At 53.7% G+C, this 25,542-nt stretch overlaps 1 protein-coding gene across 5 annotated transcripts in view; it reads right to left on the bottom strand.

Annotated features, from left to right (window-relative positions):
* The window catches only part of TMCO4 (transmembrane and coiled-coil domains 4), a 104,158-nt gene continuing 78,616 nt past the window's right edge, over positions 1 to 25,542 (bottom strand). For 4 of the 5 annotated variants that reach the window (XM_060621385.3, XM_060621384.3, XM_060621386.3 and 1 more), the window contains 3 exons: positions 14,889 to 15,006; positions 8,400 to 8,517; positions 1 to 1,058 (listed from right to left, as the gene is read on the bottom strand). In XM_060621385.3, the coding sequence (XP_060477368.2) occupies positions 717 to 1,058; positions 8,400 to 8,517; positions 14,889 to 15,006 (578 nt within the window). In that variant the 3' untranslated portion in view covers positions 1 to 716. Of the gene's footprint in view, positions 1,059 to 3,563; positions 3,808 to 8,399; positions 8,518 to 14,888; positions 15,007 to 25,542 lie in introns of those variants that run through there. The other variant, XM_078452298.2, reaches the window with a different exon arrangement.

Raw genomic sequence — 25,542 nt, 5'->3', positions numbered from 1 at the left:
TAAATTCTCAATAAGTGGTAGCTATTGTTACTTTTATTATGATAATCATGATCACCTCTTCCTGTTCTAGGAAATCCTTCCCCACCATAGTGCATGCTGATTCAGCATATATTCACCACACTGTGACAGTTAGATCCAGGGCCACCATAGCACAACTGGGGGAGTGTGCCCGTTATATCACGTTCATGTGATTGACGCTCCTGTGGTTCTGCAGTGCACAGCCTGGGTAGCTGTACAAGGCAAATCTGATGAGATCTCCCAAGAGCAGAGAGTAGACTGCTGGCTCCCCATCTGTGCCTGCTCTGCCTGTGGGCTGCTGGGCAGCCCTGGAGTATGGGCATTCACCTGGATTTACTGGGGCTTGGGGGGGGGGATGGTGCCTTGGAAGCCTTGGGCCCCAGAGAGCCCCCCCAGGCCCCCAGATAGCCAGACCCCACAACTGTGACCTGAAATATAGGAAGCCCAAGGCTGGTTGAGTCCTGGGGCTCTAAACTGTGCTTGGTCGTCTCTGCAGGGCTCTGGCCTTGCTTGCTCACAGAGGGAACGCTGTCTCTCTGCGAATCCCCCGCCTTCCAATTCCTTTCTTTTCAATTCCAACGCCTTCGACTTAGGAAAGGCACCGGTGGACATTCGGACTCGTGGGGGGCACCTGGTGGAGGGGTAAGAGAGTGCTGCATGTAGGAACCTGGGAAGACAGCTCCAGTCCCCTTCTGCGGTCAGTCCAGCCCTGCGCAGGGCCCCTGGGTCTCGCTGGCACAATCGGGGCAGCCCAGTGGGTTGGGGCCCATGCCGTGGCCGCAGGTCTGGGGACTCTCGGCAGGGTCCAGCCCTGCTGGCACCGGGGCTCGGCTAGGGTCAGTGGCTGTGGCCACTTTGGGGCTGTCTCCAGGTGTGGTCTTGTCTGATGAGGAGGTGGCTGCTGTCTGGTGAGGCTCCTCCTGGGGCAGGCTGCCTGGGGCCAGCAGGAGCCCCTTTTCGTCCCAGCCTGGCTTGGTGTGGATGCCCACAGTCTTCAGGATGACGTCCATCTGCTTGGCGTAGTCCAGATGGCCGCTGACCTGCAGAGGGGGAGCAGTGAGTGACCCGTGGTGGGTGGTCAGAGCCCTGCCCTCCCCAGGGCCCCAAGCTACACTCCTGGGCCTCACCCTCTCCTCCCTCAGCAGCCTCAGCAACCTGATCCCTGACACCAGGAGTCTAGCTCTCAAGGACTCTCAAATCCAGAGTGGGTTGGGAAGCCTCTGGGTTCAAGGCCACTCCAGAATTCATTAAATACTTTTTTAAGTTTATTTATTTTTTTTTTTTGAGAGAGAGATAGAGGGAGGGAGCGGGGTTGGATAGGGGCAGAGAGAGAGAGAGAGAGAGAGGCAGAGAATCTGGAAGCAGGCTCCGAACTGTCAGCACAGAGCCCGACGCGGGGCTTGAACTCACGAACCCATGAGATCATGACCTGAGCCGAAGTCGGACACTCAACCGACTGAGCCACCCCAGGCGCCCCTAGAGTTTATTAAATAAAGATGAAGGATGTTTCTCTACATAGTCTGGGTCTGTTGGGGGCAGGAAGGAATCTCCTGATAGAAAAGTTGGGGTGGAAGTTCTCATTCTCTGCCAGCAGCTTTCAGGTACGGCAGAAGCTCTCTGCTGCTCACAGCTGTGGGGCCGTGAGCGAGCCTCTCTAGACCTCGGACCTCCACTTGCCTCAGCTGTAAAATGGGAACAGTAAGAGTAGCTACATCAGAGCGTGGCTGGGAGGATTCCTTCGGGAAAAGCCCCCAAACTGAAAACAGCTGCGGCGCAGACTGCTAGGTACGTCCTGCAATTCTCGCTCCCCGTTTCTCTGTCATGAGAACTCATAGCTGAGTACATTCTCCCCCGTCCCTTGTAGCTGAGTGTACTGTTGTGACAAGGGTTGGCCACGGGAAGCAGCAGTAGTGTTACGTGGCACCCTTTGGGTGCCTCTTTATTTTTATTTTTATTTTTTGGGGGGTCTGCTTGGCTTAGTCAGTGGAGAATGCGACTCTTGATCTCAGGGTCGTGAGTTCAAGTCCCGTACTGGGAATAGAGCTTATTTATTTATTTTATTTATTTATTTATTTTATTTATTTTTGAGACAGAGGGAGACAGAGGGAGACAGAGCATGAACAGGGGAGGGTCACAGAGAGAGGGAGACACAGAATCTGAAACAGGCTCCAGGCTCTGAGCTGTCGGCACAGAGCCCGACACGGGGCTCGAACCCATGGACCGTGAGATCATGACCTGAGCCGAAGTCGGACGCTTACCCGACCAAGCCACCCAGGCGCCCCGAGCTTATTATTTTTTGAAAGGCAAAGGGAGTGCCCTTCTCTCCTCCACGTCCTCTTTCCTGCTTGCTGGAATTCAGACGCGATGGCCAGAGCCTGAGCAGCAATCTTGGGCCAGAGTTGGCCCTCTACAAGCAAGAGGGAATTTTGACCCCTGAAGCCTGCACAGCTACCATACCAGCCCTGAACTGCCTATTGTGGCCTTTCCTTCCCTGACAGCAGCAACTCTTGTGTGTTCAAGCTACCTCAGCTGGGCCTCTGTTCCTTGGGCCTGAATCTTTACTATGACAAAGGTTGAGGACTCAGAAGTGCCCACCTTCTTCCTCGGAGAATAGGGACACCCCCACTTTTGTGTTGGCTTCAGGGGTGGCTGAGAATGCCCGATGCCTCACCGTGATAACGGACAATGCCCCGTATGGAGTAGGTCCATAATACACCGTAGGAGACGAACTTAATGGATACCGTCCTGTGACAGGTGTCGGCTGCTAACTGTAGATGAAGAAATTGAGCCCTGCAGAGGTAAGGTGAGTTGCCCAGGGTCATCTAGCTAGGAAGTGTCCGAGTCGGGATTGGCATCTGGGGCCTGGTCTCTTCGTAGAGAACCGGCTGCAGTGGGGAACGCTGAAAATCATTGGTCATTTTACTGAAGAGGAAAGCAAAGTCCAGAGAGGGGTGGGGGTTTGCTTCACGACACACAGCACGTTTGAAGGCCAAGCCGTGTGGTGCTGTTTTCGAGATGCTGCAGTGGGGGCTGTTCAGCTCGGATCTGCTCCCTGAAATGCAGCCTCCCGCTCTCCCTGCCAGTTCTGGGGGGGGGTCTGCTTAGTGCCCAAGGTGAGTGCAACCCAGAACATTCCTTGTTGTTTAGAAAGAAGACAGGAAAAACGCCAGGGACGCTTAGGAAACCGCACGAAGGCTCTGCTGATAACATTCACCGGAACCACACATCACACGCTATTCAAATGATTTCTCAAGAACACGAAGACACAATTTCCTGTACAGCCTGGTGGTTTGCTCATGACCAGAACCTTTCTCTACAAACACTTTTTTTTTTTTTCAACGTTTTTTATTTATTTTTGGGACAGAGAGAGACAGAGCATGAACGGGGGAGGGGCAGAGAGAGGGAGACACAGAATCTGAAACAGGCTCCAGGCTCTGAGCCATCAGCCCAGAGCCTGACGCGGGGCTCGAACTCACAGACCGCGAGATCGTGACCTGGCTGAAGTCGGACGCTTAACCGACTGCGCCACCCAGGCGCCCCTACAAACACTTTTTAACAGTGTTCAGCGAACACACACGCACGCACACCCAGACGGGGGGCTTTTCGGATCGCTGCGTTCTGGGCGGAGGGCAGGGTGGGGCAGCGTCTTTCCACAGAGGGTGGACCTTAGTGGCTGCAAAGCACTAGAGAGGACCTAACTTCGGGCTCAGAGAAACGGGGGTTCTAGCTCCTTCTTTTACGAGGAACTGGGGTGAGTCTCAACGATGTCCCGACCTCCAGCTTCTCCACCTGTCAAATGAGGATCATGATACCTACCTTGAAAGTCTACGACAAGAGTGCAAGGGCCTGGCACTTTGTAGGAATCAGCATACGTTACCTCTAACTAGGACGTGTCTTGTGTTATGGCTCAAAACACTTTCACAGGGACATTACCCAGTTAGAGTTAGTGATGCCTACCTCACGGGGTACAGGGGAAGAAATAATACGTACAAGCCACGAGGTACACGGCACATGGCTGATGCTGCGTGAGCATGAGTGAGTTCCCTTGCCTTAATTTCCCTGGAAGGGACAATAGGGGGTAGAGGGTAGGGAGTTGGCTGGGCTGATCCACCTGGGAACCCAAGATGGCTGACCGGGCTCTAGCCATCACATCTCAGTGTCCGGCCAGCAGAAACCTAGACCCACAGGGACAAACAAGTGAAGGGCCGGTGCTGGGCTGGGTGGAGGCAGGCAGGCAGGAAGGGAGGGGTTTGTGGCCCCCGGCTGCCGCTGACTGCAGGTGGAAATCCCACCACGTGGCTCTTCTAGAATGCACAGCTCTGGCCTTCCCTGGCTAGGGACTGTCCCCGGGGGCTCCTCTGTGACCGTGTCCGCCGCACCCCACTGTCTTCGTCTGCTTGCTCGTTTGTATCCTCCGATGGACTGTGAGCCTAGGGGGCGCAGGGGCCCCTTCTAACTCGCCGCACTGCCCACGGCTGGCCCGGCGCCCGGTGACCCGCGCCGCCTGGACTGGCCTCAGCACTGCCTGGTTGCTGCCTCGTGAGGCATCTTGGGACCCGCCTCGACTGGGCCGCGGCTGCCCGCCTCTGCCCGCCAGTAACTCCTTCCAAGCCCATCGGGCCCCTTCGGGTTCCTTTACCCCTTGGGGCCCAGTTTCCACATCTGTCAAGCGGGGCTAGGGAAGGCACCCGCGTCACGTGCGCTGGTGGGAGGAGTCAGTGAGCTAACACGCGAGGCAGACTCCTTGACCCGGAGGTAGAGGTCCCCGGCGGGACACCACAGAGACGTGTGGGCGCGGGCAGCACGAGTCCAATGGCAAAGAGCCCGGGCCCTGCCCGCTGCCCCCAGGTTCACCTGGCTCGACCGCTCACATGCAGCCTCGGTTTCCACACCTGTACAATGGGCTGCCATCCCTGCCTCACGGGACCGCTATGGGGACGGACGACATAAGGTCTGCAAGCAGGTACAGCGGCACCTGGCACGCGCTGGCTTTCTTACTGCTGCCGTTGGAGCCCAGCCCTGCGCTAAGTCCTACAAGTCGGCTGGCCTTTCCTTAGGGCCGTGAAGAGCGGAAACCCCGTGACACCTCGGCAGTTGGCCCCGCCTGGGCCAGACGCCCCCAGCCGCTGCACCCCGGTCCCCACACGGCACAGGCCGAAGGGCAGGAGGGCCGCCTGGCCTTCGTCGGCTTCGTTCACCCCAACAGGAGCTGCCTGCCTGCGACGGGGCCAGCCCCTCACTCCCTGCTGGCTCAGGCTTGTCCGCCACCAGGAGCCACCGCGGACCACGTCTGGGTGGGTGGCTGACGCCGGGCTGGTGCGCAAGGGCTCTGCCCGCGGCCCGGCAGGGAGAAGGCGGACGGCACAGGCCTCTGCCCGGAGCACCTGGGCAGCAGCGAAGGGAACTCACTGGCCAGCGGCCTCTCCTCCAGCAAGGATTTTCAGCACCAAAGCAATGCTAACTACCTCCAATTACCCAGAAGGTGTTCCTGAAGTGATAAAGAGCTGCAATCAGGTAAGATAAGAGCCGAAGCCGCCTCAAAGACGGTCTGAGGAGGGAGAGGGGTCTGAGGGGCAAAAGAACTGAAGACGGTGGCAGGGGTAGGACAGGAGGGAACTAGTATTAAATGAAGGCCTACGAGGCAGCAAGCATCTTACTTTGCTGCCCCGGAAGGCAGGGGACTCCCCCCATCTCGTGTATGAGAAAACTGAGGCACAGAGAGGCTGAGTCACTGGCCTGAGGTCACACAGCCAGTATACCAGCGGCAGAGCCTGGCCTCTCTGGTGCCAAAGGCTGCTGTGCTCTTGTCACTGTATCCCACTCAGGGGCTCCCCAGGGCAGAAAGCGGGTCTTGCCAGGGCTCTGTGGTGTTTAAAGAGAATTTCACGCACGAGGACGTTTCTTCTGACCCTTTGCACCTTTGATTCTTCTGGCAGAGGGAGACTGGGCATGGTGAGGCACAAAGTCACTTCTGTCCTTCACCCCTTCAGGGAACAGCGACCCTTAAATAGGACGGCGACCCCTGGACACGGTCAGGAGGCCTCGCTGTGGTCCTGTGGTTTCCCGGTCTTGTCACTCAGCCTACCTCACCCCACAGGGAAGTGGACAGCACAGCCCTGGGCCTGGTTTCAGGGCCCGGATCCACGACCTCTGGCTCCATGAACCCATTCTGTCAGGTCTCAGTTTTCCAACCTGTGACTGGGGATGCCCAGTACCGACTACACAGGCTGCCATGAGGTTCGCATCATGTGAAGCTGGTCTATCAGGGAGACAGATGACCCAAGGAGCCTCCTGTGGCGCTGGGGGTAGAAGCTCTTATCTGTCCCGGGAAGACCGTCTCTCTAACCAGGAACCATCAGTCTTGCGTATGTGTGAGTCTACAAGGTCCTTTTTCTCGGGCCAAACGCCAGCCTCTGAAGCTACCAGTTAGGAAGGCAGGGGGTTGGGGCGCCTGGGTGGCTCAGTCGGTTAAGCGTCCGACCTCGGCTCAGGTCATGATCTCGCGGTTTGTGAGTTTGAGCCCCGTGTCGGGCTCTGTGCTGACAGCTCAGAGCCTGGAGCCTGCTTCGGATTCTGGGTCTCCCTTTCCCTCTGCCCTTTCCCCGCTCATGCTCTCTCTCAAAAAAAAAAAAAAAAAAAAAAAATTAAAAAGTATACATATTTTAGGAAGGCAGGGGGCTGCTCCATCCGTGTTCTTCTGGGGGGTTAGGACTTGTGTGCGAGCATCCTGGGTACTTGGGGAGCAACGATGTAAGCGAGGAGGAAGTGACCCAGCAGCACGGCGGCAGACTGAGCGAGAGGCTCAGGCAAAGGACACGGCCCATGGGCTTCAGTGGCGGCAGTGCCTGAGAAAGTTCTGGCCTTAAGTGTTTTGTGCAAGAATATTCTCCTGTGCTGCTTTCAGACCTCGGGCAGGTTTCAGCAACCACGCGGCCCTGAGTGAGCTGTGCGCGAGGGCAGGGTCCAAGGTGCCCAGCTCCATCCACCATCCAGGGGAGGCGTGGGTGTCGCTGGGGAAGCTGGAGTCTTCCAGAGCGCCCCTCCCCCCAGGGGCTTTCAGATGCCCCCCCAGGGGTCTGCTTTGTCTGCTTTCGGGTGCCTGGTGTGGAACCTGGGAAGCCTGGGCCACGCCTGGGAAGTGCTTGGCACCTGATGCCTGGGGCCAACCATGTAACAATCAGATGCTCGTTCTTGTTCTCAGGGGCCCCTTGCATCGCAAGGATTTTCCCTGGCTGGAGGCGGCCTGTGGATGTCGCTGCAGCTCAGTGCCCTCGCCTTCCTGGTAGCGGGCCCCTGTCCCACTGCCGGCCACAGCTCCCCGAGCAGGGGCGATGCCCACTGGCTTCAGACTTGGGGTTGAGTCCTGCTTGGCCATGTTCCCACTGTGGGACCCTGGGCAAGTCCCTTAGCCTCTCTGAGCCTCGGTGTCCTCATCTGTACGATGGGGACACTGGTACCTGCAAAGGCTGAGTCCAGCTCAGAGCTGGACGGCAAGTGCCCCACAGACAGCTCCCTGTGACAGGCATGTGCAGGTGGATGAGGCTCCTTCAAGCCCGGCAGGTGGATCTAGAACCTCAAGTTAGGTTTGTCCCACCCCGTCTCCAGCAAGAATTCTTTTGAGCCATCTGCGCTCTCCATCGAAGCCTAGTCTTAGATGTCCAGAACCACTGGGGAGGGAGGGGTCTGTTCAACCGTAGACTGGCAGGCTGCTGGCAGGCTCTACCCCGAGAGACTGATCTAAAGGTCTGCATTTTATTTCTTTCCTTATTTATTTATATTATTTTTCCTGGTGTCCCGTGTGTGTGCGCGGGGGCGTGTCCTACATTTTAAATAACCTCCCCCCCGATGATTCCAAGGTGGGTGGTCCTTGGAACACACTTTCCCTGCCCTGCATTCCACGGTGTCACAGCCTGGCAGTCGGGGACGTCTGCTGTGGTCAAGCCCCAGTCCCCCCACCTGCGCCCTCTGGTTGCTCTCCTTACTTCTGGGGGGAACAGTCTGTCCTGACTAGTAACTGGGGGTGGGAAATAGGGGGAGGGCACCAACGTAGGGGCACATCCAGAACACTGATTGCCAGTTGTATGACAAGAACTTTTCTAAGCCTCACTTTTCCTCATCTGTGAAATGGGCCTAACCATGGCGGCCCCTGGGGCCGTGTAAGGATTAGAGACAATGTGTGTAAAGGAGCTGGTGGCAAAGCTCTGGCACAAAGACGGCGCCCGTAAACAGGCGCGATGACCTCTTCGCAAGCAAATTCTTATGACCTCCCTCCTCTGGGGTGAAATGGGCCGGTGGCCCTGGGGCTGGCGGTGGCTGGGCTGGAGTCCCAAAGCGCCCCCACTGGCCGACGCAGGGCCCTAGGCGGGACGGGCGATACTCACGACAGAGGACAGGTCCACATTCTCTACCCTCCTGTCCTGCAGCAGCACGGGCTGTAGGCCGGCGACGCGGAGCTGCACCGAGGACGTGCGGTACACGAAGCTCAGCAGCCAGTCCCCCCTGCGGGCAGAGAAGTGGGGGCCGTCAGCCTTGGGAGCCCCAGCTGGCCCTGGACAGCCTGGCGGGACCGGCACGTTTGTGGGAAACCGGGGCCCTGGCCGCACACGGCGGGGCACGATGGTGGAGCAGTGGCAGCCTCTTTGGGGGTGCTGCCCGCTCTGTTCGTGCTGGGTCCCCACCGCCGACAACTGTGCCTGGCGCGCAGTGGTGGGGTGTGTGCTGGGTGAGTGAATGAGGGAGCCAGATGAGCTTCTCGCAAGTCAGCATGTGGCTTTGGAGGGGGCTCCGGCTTCCAGGGTGGCTGGTCTGGGGCTCCACGAGAGAGAGGCAGCAGGGATCCTCCTGGTGTGAATGGGCTGCGGGGGGCTGGGGGTCTACCCTGCTCTGTGGCACGGAACTCTGAGGTCTGGGTTCCTGTCTGTCCAGCTCGCCCTCTGAGTCAGGCCCGGCCCAGCCCGCAGGCCTCCCTGCCCTCACTCATCTTGGAAGAGGCGAGGTGTTTGTCCAGGCAGGTCACGCCCTGGGAACTGTCCTCCACCTTCAGGGGTGCGGTGAACCCTGCTCCCGGCACCCGCATCCCCAGCCACACACACAGTCCTGAGGGAAAAGAACCCTGGACCCCATGCTGCCTGTTTCTTCAGGTGCAAGGGGCACCATCTGTGGGGAACATGGTCTGAGGGGCCCACGAGACAGCCTTCCCCTCGAACCCCTGACTTTGTCCGGCTGAAGCTGGGCCAACCAAGAGCCGTGCCCTTGGCCTCGGTGCTCAGCAGGTCTGTGCAAGTGGACACTCCTCGCCTCCCCTCTGCATCCAGGACTTGCATCTAACTTAGCAGACCTGGTTGTCTTTTATTTAGACTGATTCTGACTCTGGTTCGTACGGCGACTTGAGTCCGTTATTTTTGCGTTCTTACGTGGAAGAAGGGCCCCCGTGCAGCGCGAGGGAAGAAGGGGTCAGAGTCAGGGGTCCCTGCCCTGTCTCTGTGACTGCTGTCCGGGGCCCAGGGTTTGGGGGAACTCCCCAGGCTCCCTCGTAGGTGCTCTCTGACCGCATGGGTGCTTGTGTGCTTACCACCCCGGAGACCCCTGGATGGACGGGGCCCAGAGTCGAGGGGCCCCCTACAGACCTTCCTGATGTGTCCCATACCTGAGCTCACCGGCCCGGATTCCCTCTCCACTGCCATCCTCCTGATCCCTCAGGCAGAAACCAGCAGGGCAATGTCTTAGGCCCCCTTTTCCCCGACGACCAAGTCACCACAGAGTCCTGCTGATTCTTATTACCTGCCCCTGCACCCATCCCGTGTGCCCCAGCCCTGAGATCAGGCACTCCAGTCCCCAGGAACCAATGCAACAGCCTTCTCCCCGCTCTCCCTGCTCCTGGCCTCACCTCCCATGTGCCACTGCGGCCTTCCTTAAACCCTCATCTGACCACTGCTCTTCTCTCTGAGAAGCCGACTGTGCCTCCCCGTGGCCTCTGGGCCTTCTCTTCTAGAAAATTCCTTTTCTCTCTCCAGAGAGCAATCCTTGCAAGTCCCAGGGATTATCTTAATATTGAGGGCCCGAGAAGCACTGTCTCTAAGCACGGATGACTAAGGGGAGAAGAAAGATGAACTCAAGTTGTTGTTTTGCATTGATCACGACTTCCGAGCATCAGATACTGGGTAGGAGGGTGGTCTGTAAATATTTCTGCTGTAGACAGTTTTAAATGAGTAGAGTCAGCCTTAGTCCTTCCAAACTGTTTCTGTCTTAATGATCACAACACTCTACGTAGAACGTTGACTGCACTTACTTGTTGGTACACATTTAGGGACAGAACAGGAACATATGTTGGAAGGTTCTGTATCTTCCAAATTGTGCTGAGCAAACCATAGGGTCTTCACTGGCATTCGGGACTCTTCTCCATCTGGCAGCTGCGTCTCTCGCCCAGGGCGGGCTGTGATCCTATGCACGGGACCACACAGAGCCAGGCTCAGTTCCCACCTTGTTACTCGCTGTGTGACCTTGGGCGAGTTGCTTGCCTCCTCTGAGCCTCAGTCTCCTCACTGCATCTTACTTCCCAGGGTGGACAGGAGCATACGCTGAGGTGGCACATCACGTAGGTGGCGCCCACACACGTGAATCTTCTGGAAGCATCTGGTCTGATTACGCCTCCTGCTGTGGGCCTTCTTGCTTGGCCTTGTCTTCCAGCGTCTGATGGGCTCTTGTCCATCCTTTCAAAATTCAGCTTGGATATCACCTCCCCCAGGGAGTGCTCCTGAGGCACCCCCCCCCCCCCCCGGTATTATTAATCCTTTGTGCCTCACGTGCCTGGTATACATGTTCCTTTGGGGACGTTAGTCCCATGCCTTCTGTGTGTCCGTTCTTGGGTCTTTTTCCTTTTCTAGGCAAAGAGCTTGCTGCTGGCAAAACTGTGCCTTAGTCCTGTATTCTGAGCTGGATCAGTGCTCCCTGGTGGGGGCCCGGCGAGCCAGGCTTCAGTGGCCCTCCAGGCCCTGCCGATGCGCCAGTCATGACCGAACTCTTGATTCGCCACCACAAGGCCTGTGGGAGGGCTGCCTTGGTTGCTCCCAGGCCTGGAGGCCACGTGCAGGCAGGCGTCCTCACTGCCTCTTTTCCCATCATCCCCTCCTCACGGGGTACTCGAAGCGGCGACCGCAAGAAGTGCCCCGGGAGGCTCAGAATGAAACCCTGTCACCATGGAGTGAGACAGACCTGCCTGAGTTCATATCCTGGCTCTGCTGTGTGACCTTGGCAAGGCACCTGACCCTCTCTGAGCTTCGGTTTCCTCACGGTACAACAGGGAGCATTACCACTCGCCCCGGCTAGCTTCCGGGCGGTTCACGAAAGCCCAGCCAAGCGAACAGATTTGCAAAGAGCTTTATTAATGCATATGATAAAATTATAAATGTATGCTGTTTGGTAGTGTTGCCCTGAAGCTTCCCCCACCCTTTCCCTCCACCCATCATATTTAAGTAGGTTCAATGCAAGTAAAACACCTTTGGGGGCCAAGAATGTAAAATCCTGGTCGGTGCTCAGTTTAACCAAGAAACCACAGTTATTGTTTTGTCTGTGTTTCGCCCCCTTCTTTCCTGGATTTCCTCCTCCTCTTCCTTTCTCTAGAGAGATGGCTCAGGATCCCACAAAATAATTGAAAACTAAGCTTATTAGCCTCAGGTTTGCAGCAGAACAGATGAATTTAATACGTTTTTGCTGCTTTCATATTGCACCCATGCAATTTTAATTCTTTCCCTTTGCTGTTTATGAAAAACCCCCAAAAATCATGTGCCGTGTGAACAGGCCCCGTTATTATAACCGCTATGGTTTATTGGGCACCTACTAAGAGCCAGTGTGTTTCCTAAATAACGTCGTTTGATCTCCCCAGAACCTCTGTGCAGGAGGGACTGTTATCACCACTTCACAGGTGGGAATACTGAGATTCAGAGTTGTTTGTCCAAAGCCACCCAATAGGTAGGTAACTGGCAGAACCAAGATTTTAACTGAAGGCTGCTTGACCCCCAATTGAAGCTCTGTCCATTCATTTTCTTCTCTTGTTTTTAAAGCTATCCTTACTTAAAAAAAATCAAATTAAAGTCTCTTTTATGCCCGACTTCCAATCTTTAGGGGTGGCCACCGTTACCAGTTTCCTATGGGCCTTCTGGACCTTCCTGTGTATGTACAGACATATAGATACGCATATGCACACACAGAAGCTTCTTCCCTCAGAAGTGGACTCACAATATGTGAGCTGTGCTTGCTTCCCCCCCTTAACTGTTCTCCAATTCGTGGTCATTTAGATTGTTTTAAATTTTTAATTAGAAACGAAGCTGCAATGTCTCTCTTTGCACATCTGTTTCTGTGTGTGTGTGTGTGTGTGTGTGTGTGTGTGTCCCTGTCCAGTAGAGCAGGATCACAGAAGTCAGAATGTGTGGGATCAGAACATCGGCACATTAAAAATTTTGATGGATATGGGCAACTGTTCTCCATAAAGTATTTACTAAGTTCAACTGTGGCCAACAGTGTATGGCAATGCCCATTTCTCTACATCTTTACTGACACTGAATGTTATTCATGTTGATAAATGGTATCTTACTGATTTTACCTGCATGTATTTCATTAATGATGAGGTTGGCATCTTTTAAAAAATTTATCGACTGTATTTATTCTGTGAGTTTCTGTGTAGATCTCCTTTGACTATTTTCTTATTAGGTTTTTTTTTTATTGATTTGCATGAGCTCTTTATATATTATGGCTCTGTCTTTTGTTTCTTTGTTCTTCCTACAGTATCCTAATTCTTTTTTTTTTTTTTTTTTTTACATTTATTTAGTTTTGAGAGACAGAGAGAGACAGAGCACAGGGGGCAGGGGCAGAGAGAGAAGGAGACAGAGACTACAAGGCAGGCTCCAGGCTCTGAGCTGTCAGCACAGAGCCTGACGCGGGGCTTGAACCCACAGCACGAGATCATGACCTGAGCCGAAGTCCGACGCTTAACCGACAGAGCCACCCAGGCGCCCCTACCGTATCCTAATTCTAAGAACTCAGCTTACAGTACGAGTGATAGAGCCAAACTGATTGTCAGAACTCCTGTGTCCTGACTAATGCCCTCTATCTGTGCCTGAAAATTGTATTTATCTTTAGCTCTGAACTACCCAGTCATTGTTGCAGCCTCAATCATCAAAATGATGAAGACTTTTCGAATCTGTTCCATTTAGGTTTGGGACCTACTTACGATAGTTGGGCTTAGGTCAAAATTAAAATTAAAGTTAACTGGCTTCACGACTTAACCTGAGCTTCAGTTTTCTCATGTGTAAAATGGATGAACGTACTAACACCACAGGGTTCTGGGTAAGAGTCTAATACTTGTTATATCCTTTCCCCTTCATATTGTATCTTTTTAGTTTTGACTTGTTTCATAACTGTCTATTTCCACATGCGTCCTTTCCACTGGACGTGAGCCTCTCTCCTCTTGCCCGTCTTTGTGTTCCCATGCCCAGCTACGGTCTCGGGCACCGAATGCCAGATGATCCCGAGTTGCCCCAACCTCAGCTTGGAACCTCTTCCTCCCCGAAACGTATTACTTAGAATTGGGAATCCAGCGCTCTTCTCTCTCTACACTTTGCCTTGCCAGTGATCTCTGCTGTCCCCTGGCTTCAGTGGCAGCTGGTGACCCCACTGGCCTTCACTCCAGCTCTGACTTCTCTGAGCTCCATGCTCTGTTTCCAGCTGGCTGGTGGAATGGTCATGTCCAAAACCCAGGGATCAGTTGCTTCCCTGAGGCCTATCTCCTTGTTTTCTAAACGGCTGTATGTTAAGTTGTGTTCACGGAGCCCACAACTAGTCGGCCAACCTTCCTGTTTCCTATACTCCAAACCTGTTCTTCTGGGCTCAGAATGTCACCTTCTGGTCAATACCCTGTGCTTTGTATCAGGACCATAAAATGCAGGTCCCTTGTCGAAAATCCTTGGAGGACCCCGTTTCAGTATTCAGGGTAATGGTTTGGATTTTAGGGAGGTGATCCAGCTTGTAGCCCGTGTGTCACATGATCTCCTTGTGAGGTTTGGCTGGGGGGGGGGTGGGGTGGCCCAAAGTCACCCAGCCCAGAAGCCCAGCAGGAGGAGTCAAGCCTAGCAATCCCTCTCGGCAGCTCAGGCCGCACGGAACCTGGGGGAAAGCCCTTGATTTTACAGCTTCTGGAGTTTGGTGTCGCAGATGAGCTTCCAGATGCCTGATCGGAGCTGCCTGCTTTCCTATTTTCCTTGATGGACGCTGGTTCCACGGGGCTGGGGCGTGTTCCTTATTGCACCTGGCACGAGGCTGATGCTCACAAGTCTGTCGAATGACTATCCCAAGGCTGGTGGTCCCGGGGATAAATAGTGACACCCTCTGTCAATCACAGAGCATGCGCGTCGCGTGCAACTCTGTGGATCACTTAACTATCGTCACACCCTGGGGGGAGTTACTGCTATTGCCCACCGCCCCCTTTTTCCGATGGAGAAACTGAGGCCAGCATGAAGACCCAGGTCCGTGCGATTCCAAACCACCGCTCTTCAGTACTGTCAGCCCGTCCTTGGCTTCATTTGGCTGATGGGCCTGGGACCTTGTCAGGCTCACCTCCTGCGGTCTCCTCTTCCCTGGAGGCTGGGGCATGGCCTTGGCTGAAGCCCTCGAGTCCTTCTTCTCCAAGCTCCAACAAGTAGGGGGGGGGGGATCCCTTGCAGCCTCACGGCTGCCAGCCTTCACGGGCCCCCGCGTCCTGCCGAGGGTCGCGGCACGGTGTGGGGACTGGCTCCTGCACTGTCGCCCTGCCCCGCCTGGAACGGTGCTCTGAGAGCTCGGCACCCCCGCACTCGCCCACCCCTTCCCGCACAGCGCACCTGCAGTAGCCGTTGATGATCCTCCCAGACACCACCTTCCGGAAAGGCTCCCAGTGCTTGGCTTCTCCTTCCACGGGCGCACCCAGCAGGACGACGTCCTCAATGATCCCTTGGCAGTCTGGGAAGAGACCCCAGAAAAGGCTGTCAGTGTCCCTGGCCACAGTGGGGCCCGGAAGGGGCTCTTCAAAGTGGCGGAAGAGGGGGATGTCTCTCTCTCTCTCTCTCTCTCTCACACACACATACACACACACACGCACACGCAGTAGTGGGGGCTTCCAGAGTGTGGCCCAGGCCATGGGCTTGATCTAGTCCTGCAAAGCACCATTACCGCTATCTTATTTATTTTTTGAAAAAGATACTCTTTTATTTAAAACGTTTATTTATTTATTTATTTTAATGCTTACTTATTTTTGAGAGAGACAGAGACAGCATGGGAGCGGGGCAGGGGCAGAGAGAAAGGGAGACAAAATCCGAAGCAGGTTCCAGGCTCCGAGCTGTCAGCACAGAGCCTGACGCGGGGCTCGAACTCACAAACTGTGAGATCATGACCTGAGCTAAAGTCGGACGCTTGACCGACGGAGCCACCCAGGTGCCCGTTTATTTATTTTTTTTTGAGAGAGAGAGAAAGTGGGGGAAGGGCAGAGAGGGAGAGACAGAATCCCAAGCAGGCTCCTCACTGTTAGCACAGAGCCCGATGTGGGGCTTGAGCTCACGAACCGTGAGATCATGACCTGAGTTGAAACCAAGAGTTGGACGCCTAACTGCCTGAGCCACCCCGGTGCCCGTTAATGTTTATTTTTGAGAAAGAGAGAGGGAGAGAGGTGGGGAGGCACAGAAAGAGAGGGAGACAGAGGATCCAAAGCAGGCTCTGCTCGGTTAGCGCAGAGCCCAACGTGGGGCTTGAACTCCTGAACCACAAGATCATGACCTGAGCCGAAGTTGGATGCTTAACCGAATGAACCACCCAGGTGCCCCCCATTATCCCTATTTTTTTTTTAACGTTTATTTTTGAGACAGAGAGAGAGCATGAATGGGGGAGGGTCAGAGAGAGAGGGAGACACAGAATCCGAAACAGGCTCCAGGCTCTGAGCGTTCAGCACAGAGCCCGACGCGGGGCCCGAACTCACGGACCGCGAGATCATGACCTGAGCTGAAGTCGGCCGCTTAACCGACTGAGCCACCCAGGCGCCCCCCATTATCCCTATTTTAGAGTTAAGGAAAACTACATTTTCAAGATCACATGGCTGGCAAGGGACACAGCCTGTGTTGGGACCCAGATCTATTTCCACCACCCACGAAGCTCCCAGCCGGCCAGGAACTCGGAGGGGACGTCTTCCTTTAGAAGAGACGGGTGAGCCCTGGATCATCACACACACCAGGGGGGAGATGCCCACGCAGCAGTTCCCTGGGGCCTGTGCAGCGTGACGGGAAGGCAGGAGGGAAGGGAAGACGGGGCGACTGGGTCCCCAGGACACGGGGTACATTCACCAGCTGCACTGACCAAATGGTTCAGAAATATTTTAGACAGGGTTATTCCAAGTGCGATTCAGACCAGGGCTGGCCCATGGACTGTTTGTCCCATAAATACAGAAAGAGGGAAGAAGCATCTCCGCCCACCCCCGCACCTAGCAGACTAGAACCCGTCAGTTCAGAGCCAGCACACCTTGAGCAGCAGGGCTCCTGACCAATGAGAGGTGCACATGCGCCACCCCACCCCCACGGGCTCTGTCACTCTCCGTCCCTTACTCTGCTGTGGTCTTCTGGTCACGTACCACCTGTTGATGTCTGTCTGGGTTCAGTGAGGCTGGTGCTCTGACCGCCTCGTTCTCAGCTGTACGGCAGGGTCTGGAACAGTGCCTGGCATACGCCTGGTGCTCAGTAAAGATCAGTAAAGATCAGAGTGAATGAACGAAGAGTAAATAAAATGCCGTCCCTCAGGAAGGCCAGTATGTGCACTTTGTAGTTGCAAAGCCCTGGGTTAAAATCACGTCTGAGTTTGGGACTTGGGCCAGGTCACTTTTCTGAGCCTACAAGTGGGTAATGACAGTGGCCTTGAGGGTCTTTATAAGGGTAAGTCACAACGTGGGGAAAACCCAGCACGGGGGATGCACAGTGGAAATTAGAGTGCCCTCCGCCTGCCTTGCGCTCCCGCCTCCCCATATTCAGCTCTTACGATTCTGAGTTTCCGCATGTCCCGGGAAGCTATGCGCTCAGTGTCACTCCTGGGGCGTGTGCCCAAGAGGGACAGCTCTGCCCAGGGTGCCACTCTCCTGATGAGTGATGCTGGACCGGTGGCTTCCTCTCTCTGGGCTCCAGTTTCTTTCTTTCCTTATTAAATGTTTATCCATTATTTAGAGAGAGAGACAGAGAGACAGAGTGTGAGTGGAGGAGGGCAGAGAGAGAGGGAGGCACAGAATCGGAAGCGGGCTCCAGGCTCCCAGCTGTCAGCACAGAGCCTGATGCGGGGATTGAACCCATGAACCATGAAATCACGACCTGAGCCAGAGTTGGACACTCAACCGACTGAGCCACCCCGGTGCCCCTGGGCTCCAGTTTCTAACCAGAGTGCTTCCAACTGTCTTCTGTTTGGGATTCCACGTCGGCGTTGGTCTGAATAAAGGGTTCCAGGCTAACAGGTGTCTGGGAACCCCTGTAGTACCACGTGCTCTTCTGGTTCTGACGTTAAAAGTTGCCATGGCACAGAATTCTCATTTCACTCCTTCTGCTTCCAGGGAGATGACAATCTGGCAGAAGGACTTAAAACTTCAGTGAGCTGGGTAAGCATGTGCTGGGCAGGAAGCAGGCGCCCCTCGAGAGAAGGGCTATTTTGGGTACTTACGTTGCTGGCAAGGCTGTGGAGAACGGGACTTTATTCTAACCCCTTCCCTTGGCAGATGAGGAAACTGAGTCTCAGAGGGGATGGGATGCGCCCAAGGTCATGCAGGTAGTGAGAATAAAGCTGGGACCAGAACCCAGACTGCGCGGGTCCCTGGGGCCGCGCTCTGTGCTGTTTGCACTAACAACGCGAAGCACAGTGATCACACGTGGGTTATCGTTGCTCCCACAGTGCCACACGGTCGTGGACCCAGGGCCGGAGCTCTGCAGCTCTCTCTGGGGGCTGGCCGCTCAAGGCACCTGCTCCGCCCTACAGAATGTCGCCTTCCCCGGAGGGCTGGGACCCCTTGTGGCCAGCAGCGGTAAGGCGGCATTCCTGATGGGCGGCCGATCCTGGAAGTGGCTGCAAGAGAACTGTTAGGAAAAGCCAAAAAAGCTAGTTCCCCGGGACCTTGAACTGAGACCGGTAGTTGAACTTCATAAGACAGTCGTGGATGCGGCCAAATCAAGTCAGGGTGGGCAGTGAGCTGGAAACACATTTACTTCGTCCTCAGACTGATGCCACATCCAGGCACGCTCCCTTCCTTCTTTAGAGAGGGTTTGCTCGCGTTTCAACAATAGCCAAATTATGGGACGGGCCCAAATGTCCATCAGCTGATGAATGGATAAAGAAGGTGTGGTTTATATACACGATGGAGTACCACTTGGCAATGAGAAAGAATGAAAACATGCCATTTGCAGCAACGTGGCTGGAACTGGGGGGGTATTATGCTAAGTGAAATAAGTCAGTCAGAGAAGGACAGATATCCTATGTTTCCACTTATATGTGGATCTCGAGAAACTTAACGGAGGCCGCGGGGGAAGGGAAGGGGAAAAAAAAGTTACAAACAGAGAGGGAGGGAGGCAAACCATAAGAGACTCTTAAATACAGCGAACAAACCGAGGGTGGTTGGCGGGTGGGGGACAGGGGAAAGGGGGTGATGGGCAGGGAGGAGGGCACCTGTTGGGATGAGCACTGGGTGTTGTTTGGAAGCCAATTTGACAATACATTATATTCACAAAAAATAAAAAATAAATAAAGAAGTTTGAGAAGCAAAAAAATAATAAGTAAATAAAGAGGGTTTGCTCTCTGCGGGGCTGCAAACTTGGTGACAAGCCGTGTGGCATGGCAGGCCCCCGGTAAGGCGCAGGCGTTAGCTAAGGGAAGTCGGCAAGGATAACTTCGGACCCACCCGAGGTAAACCCTCTACGCCAGGCCCTCACCACCTGCCCGGCCTGGGAACGGGGACGGTCCAGGAGGGAAACCTGGGGCGAGGAGAAAGAGGCCGCTGGCTGCTACAGGAAATGCTGCACAGGAAAACCCGTCAAATGTCACTGCTCAGCCCCAAAGCCTGTTAACACCAGCAGATTTCATGCTTCCAGGTAAAACAGAGAAAATCCTCACTCGGGAACTATTCGAGGGTCAAGTCGTGTCTTCACTGCCTTTTTGCTGCAGGGACAATGAATGTTTGCTGAAACACGTTTGGATTTACTCCTCTCGCTATCATCTGCTTCTCTTGCGAATTTTTACGGTATGAAGATAGTTCTCTGGCTTTACAAATAGACTTCTGGGGCGCCTGGGTGGCTCAGTCGGTTGAACATCCGACTTCAGCTCCGTGATCTCATCGTTCGTGAGTTCGAGCCCCATCTCGGGCTCACTGCCGTCAGCACGGAGCCTGCTTCAGATCCTCTGTCCCTCTGTCTCTGCCCCTCCCCTTTTGTGCGCACATGCTGTCTCACTCAAAAATAAAATAAAACAAAAAACCCCCAGGGGCGCCTGGGTGGCTCAGTCGGTGGAGCGTCCGACTTCGGCTCAGGTCGTGATCTCGCGGTCTGTGGGTTCGAGCCCCGCGTCGGGCTCTGTGCTGACAGCTCAGAGCCTGGAGCCTGCTTCGGATTCTGTGTCTCCCTCTCTCTCTGCCCCTCCCCTGCTCATGCTTTCTCTCTCTCTCTCTGTCAAAAATAAATAAACATTAGAAAAAAGAAAAAAAACCATAAATAGTCAGACTTTTAATATAAAGGAGGGCAGGGATCCAACGTGCGTTCAGTGACCCTCCAGTCAGGGGACGCAGGGTTTCTAACATTTAAAGTTTTCTGTATGATACTAATATCCTGCTTTGTTAAAGCTGGAGGCCCTCCACCCTGTTATAACTCTGGCGAGAAGGAGGCTCTGAGCCTCCAGGAGTTCAGAAAGAAGAGCTTTGCCAGTCATGTCTTACCTCCCTGCTTCTAGTCCTTTCTGTCACTTGCAGGTGCGGCAAAAAACATTTCCTTCCCACACTTTCTTCGTTTCCACCTCTTCTGTTTATTCTTAACACGGGAGCCCAAGTGATCCCTTTAAAAGCAAGTCTTAGGCACAAGGCATCTTTCGGGGGTGATGGAAATGTTCTAGAATCGGGTGGCAGTGATGGCTGCACGACTCTGTACATTGACTAAAAATCACTGAGTCGTATACTCAGAATGGGGGATTCTGTGGTAGGTAAATTATACTGCAGGAAAGTCACATCATTTCACTCCTGTGCTCAAAACTGTCCTGTGGGACCCATGTCCCCTGGAGCCACAATGACTTGACCTGGAGCCAAGTCATTGTGACAGCTCCCAAAGGCCCAAGTGACCTTCCCCATGCTTCCCCCTTGCTGACTCCCCTCCAGCCACACTGGCCTTGCCGTTCCCTCTTCCCGAATGCTCTTCCCTCTAATATCTGTGCCTCCCTACTTCCCTCCCCTCTTCACTTAACTGCCACCCTCTCAGAGTAGACAAATGCACCTCACCACCCCATGGGCCCCACCTCCCTTCTCTGATTTCTTTTTCTCCATTGCACTTAAGACTACCTGACTTCCTACCTGCTTTACTTTTAAAAACCTCATTTCTTGGGGCGCCTGGGTGGTTCGGCCGGTTAAGCGTCCGACTTCACCTCAGGTCATGATCTCACAGTTTGTGGGTTCAAGCCCCGCATCAGGCTCTGTGCTGACAGCTCGGAGCCTGGAGCCTGCTTCACATTCTGTGTCTCCCTCTTTCTCTGCCCCTTTCCCACTCCCACTCTGACTCTCTCTGTTTCTCTCTCACTTTCTTTTTTCTCGCTTACTTATTCTAAGTACACAAACTTTAAAAATAAAAAATAAAAATAAGTAAGAATAAAAACCTCACTTCTAGTCTGTCTCTCATTAGCACACGGGCTCCCCAAGGGCTGAGATTGGCTCTTTGTGCTCTCTCGTGAGCCCCCAGTGCCTGGAACAGTGCCTGGCACAGAAGCTGTGCTCAACAGATATTTGCGGAACGAATGAAAGTGAGCAGCGCAACTCAGCAGTATGAACCCTTCGTGTTGAGGATACAGGCACAGAGGGTATTTCCTCTTTTCCTTTTCTTTGTTCTCTCCTGGCACTATTTCTTCCCAGCAGCTACGGTTGGGGATCTCTGAAGACTGGATAAAAGCAAACGAAGAGTGCTAACCGAGGTGAAAGCAAACGGAAATGTCTTTACTGTTCTCAGCTTTTCAGTGGCTCATTTCTAGAGCTGTGTTCTGGGGGACGGATGCTACTGAGCATGACTGCAGGCTGCAATGGGGCAGAATAGTGAGTGGTCCTTCTAAAGCTAACGCTGCCTCAGTCTCCCTCCCCTGGCCTCAGCACCATCCACAGGCTCAGAGTAACCTGCCTCCCCGCCTAAGAAGAACCTGACGTCGGCTGTATTTAGAAACTCCCTTGTGTCTGGCCTACAAAAGACTCAGGGTGTCCAGCCCCTTCATCTAATTCCTGGTGCAGCTCAGGGGTGCCCAATCTCTGGGGGCAAAGGTCCAGAGCGACTCTGAGGGCCTAAGACACTGCACAAGCACCAACCACCGTTGGCCAATTAAATGCCTCACATGGGGGCGCCTGGGTGGCTCAGTCAGTTAAGCGTCTGATGCTTGACTTCAGCTCAGCCCATGACCTCACAGTCATGGGATCGAGCCCCACGCCAGGCTCGAGCATGGAGCCTGCTTAACATTTCTGTCTCTCTCCCTCTGTCCCTCCCCCCACCTCTAAAATTAAAAGAGAGAGAGAGAGAGAGAGACAGCCTCACACAACACACACATCAGGTGTCGTCATTTTAAGACTGTAGGCAGATGCTGCGGTGACTCACAGAATTCCTGGTGATGACAGCTCTTGGCCATTCCGTATCTCCTCAGCCAGGAGACACTGAAGATACGACCGCTGCTGTGGGCGGGTCTGTGAAGACGTGCGCCATTAGAAAGGGCCCCTGGGCTCAAGAGGGTTGGGAATCACCTGCCCGGGGAGAGCCGCCTGGCTTGCGGCGTGAGAGAAACCCGTGTTCGAATCCTGGCCTCACCGCTGCCTGAACGGAGGCCAGTTATTTAATAATGCGGATTCTCAGCTGCCTCATCTGTCAGAGGGAGATAGAGAAGATGGTAATACTGATAATTGATAATATTGATAATAATATTGATTTCCCAGCGCTGGTGTCAGGCCTTGTGTTCGGGGCACGCGGCTCGGTCCGTGGGGTCAACTCCGCGTTCTCCCCACACGGTCAGTTTGGTAATCGGGGCGGGGGGGTGGGGGGAATGGGGTGTGCGAGGCCCTGTCTGTGCAGACGGCCCGGCCGTGTATAGAAACACTAGCGGCAGGCACTGCTGTGGCTCAGCAGTGTGGGTCAGATGGTGGCAGGAAACAGCAGCACCGGCCCCTCGGAGCAGAGCCTCTGCAGGAAGCGGCTGAAGGGCCGTGAGCTATGGTCAACCACTTCCTCGGTTACTTTTCTTTGAACAGAGTTTTTCATGGTGATAAGACACGTGGAACATAAACTTCACCATCTACCCATCTTTAAGCGTATGGTTCAACAGAGTCAAGTATATTCCCTTTGTCATGAACTATCATCACTTTTACCAACCGGAAATTAGGTCAATCAGTGTATATCCTGTCAATTACTCTTCTCACGCTTCTGGCAGGTCGCACTGGACTCCTGATGGGAGGCTTTCTACGGGACGCTTTTGTTTAAAAAAAAAGTTCACTTATTTCTTTTGAGAGAGAGAGAGGGGGGGAAAGCAGGGGAAGGGCAGAGAGAGAGAATCCCAAGCAGGCTCCGTGTTGTCAGCACAGAGCCCGACACGGGGCTGGAACTCACGAACCGTGAGATCATGACCTGAGCCCAGGTCAGACGCTTAACCGACTGAGCCCCCCAGGTGCCCCCACACAGCGGGCTTTCTCCAAGGGAGGCAGGCCTCTGCAGGGCTCTCCAGGTATTTCCAAACAGCCCCCCCCAAGAGTTCGCAGAAATCTCATCAAGCGGCTGGAAAGGCGACATCACACACTCCCCCATGCCTCTCACGTTGTCAATAATGAGATTCTCCTGGGCTGCAAAGACCAAAGGATCTCAAACCTGAGAAGCAAAAAAAGAAGCATTTTCTCCCTCCTGGCAGGGGGTCCATGTGTGCAGGGAGAGATAAGGCGGGAAACGAAGGAGGAAATTATCTCCCAACCACGGGTCCAGAAAACAGACCTTGAAGGAAATGATACGAACTGCATCAAACACGAACAAAATCCATTCCGAAGATACACACACATGCACACTATAAACACACAGATGGAAGCAGCCAAATGGACAGGGAGGGAGATGGGTGGCTGGGCAGGAAGGGACTAGAAAAAGGAAGCTCTGACCGTCCCCAGGAATGAGGTTCACGCTGGAAAGAATCGCTTTGGGGAGCCCGTCTGGATACACTGTAAGGATCCAGGATGAATTCTTTAGAGAAGGAGTAAACCTGCATCCCGCCTTTGACTTGGCTGTGCAAAGTGATAAGGCTGGCACGAGCATCCCGGGGCCCTGGAAATGAACCTGCCCGAACTCTCGCCGCTCTCGACCAGGGAACTGAAGTGTGGTCCATCTGAGGATAAAGCAACTGGTGGGTGCGGTTCCATGTGAGGGAAATAGATCGCGTCACATGTGATGTCTGCTATCGTGAAGACGGAGGAGCCAGCTGACCGAATGACAGTCCGTTCTGCATGTCAGCTGGTGACAGCTCAGAAACAGTTTTCAGCCAACTGGGAGCTTAGGGACTCACAGGCTAGGATGCTGAGATGTATCTGTGTGAGCTTATTTTATTAAATATTTTTTAAAAATATTTTTGAGAGAAAGAGGGAGAGAGAGCGTGAGCGGGGGGAGGGGCAGAGAGAGCCGGAGACACAGAATCCGAAGCAGGCTCCAGGCTCCCAGCTGTCAACACAGAGCCCGACGCGGGGCTCGAACTCACGGACTGTGAGATCACGACCTGAGCCGAAGTCGGATGCTTAACTGACTGAGCCACCCAGGGGCCCTTGTTTGTTTGTTTTCAAATAATTAATTTTTATATAAGCTCTGAACTCAATGTGGGGCTTGAACTCAACCCTGAGATCGAGAGTCGCATGTTCTACAGACTGAGCCAGCCAAGTGCCCCATTCACTGCTTTCTGAAGTAGATCCTTGAGTGGTTATTGCAGCAAAAGTCTGTTACAGGTAAAAGTGCTCAGTTTGAAAATATCTGTGCTCTTTTCTCTTGAATGATACGACCGTTCTTTTTCTTTCTTCTCTGGCTTCTATTGTTGTTTTGTGAGGTCTCCACAGTCTAGTCGCTCTTTCTTTGTAAGCAATCTTTTTCTTCTTCCCTTTTAAAGTCTTCTCTTCATCCTGGCAGTTCTACAATCTGACTATGGTGGGTGTGGGTGAGATAGTTATCCTGCTCAAACATGCTTCTTGAATCTCAGGAATCAATTCTGGAAAATTATCAGCCAACAAACTGCATCTCTCCCCTTTTCTCTTCTTTTGGAGCTGGTATTAGGCAACTGGTAAGCTCTTAACTTCCCTCTCCATCTCTTGGCTCCTTACCTTTCCATGGTGCACTGTTGGTAATTTCTTCACATCAAAATTTCCAATTCACGATCTCTCTCTCCAGCTTTATCTAATCTGCTATTTAACTCATCCAACTAAGGTCATCCCAATGACCTTGGTTTTTCACTTCTAGAAGTTTCATTTGATTTATTGTCAAATATCCCTGTCTTTCCCCACCCCCACCAGTGTCGTCTTCTTTTGCCTTATTTATAATGTTTTAATTTAGGTCTTTAATAATTGTAAACCTACTTATTTTTTCAGAGGGTGCTCCTTCAAACCATTCTGTCAAAGACTGAGGGTCTATTCCTGGTGTTTGTTGTTTCTGTGACTTTCCCACATGGTTGGGCTTTTCCTTGTGCGTTTCAGAAGTCTGGATTATGGGCTCATCTTTAAGCCGGTCTTACATGTGGCCTGGATTGAGGACCTATTTTCTCCAGAGTAGTCTGGTGTCAGGTTTTTGACTTGGGGGTTCCTGGATCCTGCAGGTAGTATAATTATGACCCCTAAATCCCAGTGATACCTTATCCCGTGTCTCTGAATTCCCCAAAGAAACTTTTTTTTTTCTCTCTCCAGTCAGGGCACATGCTTACTCTTCCTCCCTGTTTCTGCTTCCTCCTTGTTTCTCATCTCTGGAAATTTCCTTTATTTTTAGGAGTGCTGCTTTACAACTCTTTGTTCCATTTCGAAATGAATAGCACAATGATTGCTGGTGAGGAAGAGTCAGGGCAGACAGCGTTGATCAACCTGCTGGTGGCAATAATTCTGTGTGACAAACCCCGCCATCTCTTTGAATGAGTGGCCTGCCAAACAGCAGAGCCCCGGACTGTGGAATGGCCAAGACCCAGCCGCAGTCTGCGTCTTTGAACATCTCTGTGAGCATGAGTGTGCATCCACGGACCTCTTAGGCCAAGCCCAGTTCACAGGTA

Source organism: Panthera onca, chromosome C1 (genome assembly GCF_046562875.1).
Source record: "Panthera onca isolate mPanOnc1 chromosome C1, mPanOnc1 haplotype 2, whole genome shotgun sequence".
NCBI classification, from domain to species: Eukaryota; Metazoa; Chordata; class Mammalia; order Carnivora; family Felidae; genus Panthera; species Panthera onca.
Note: the sequence above shows the minus strand (reverse complement) of the source record. Positions and strands in the feature narration are given on the sequence as shown.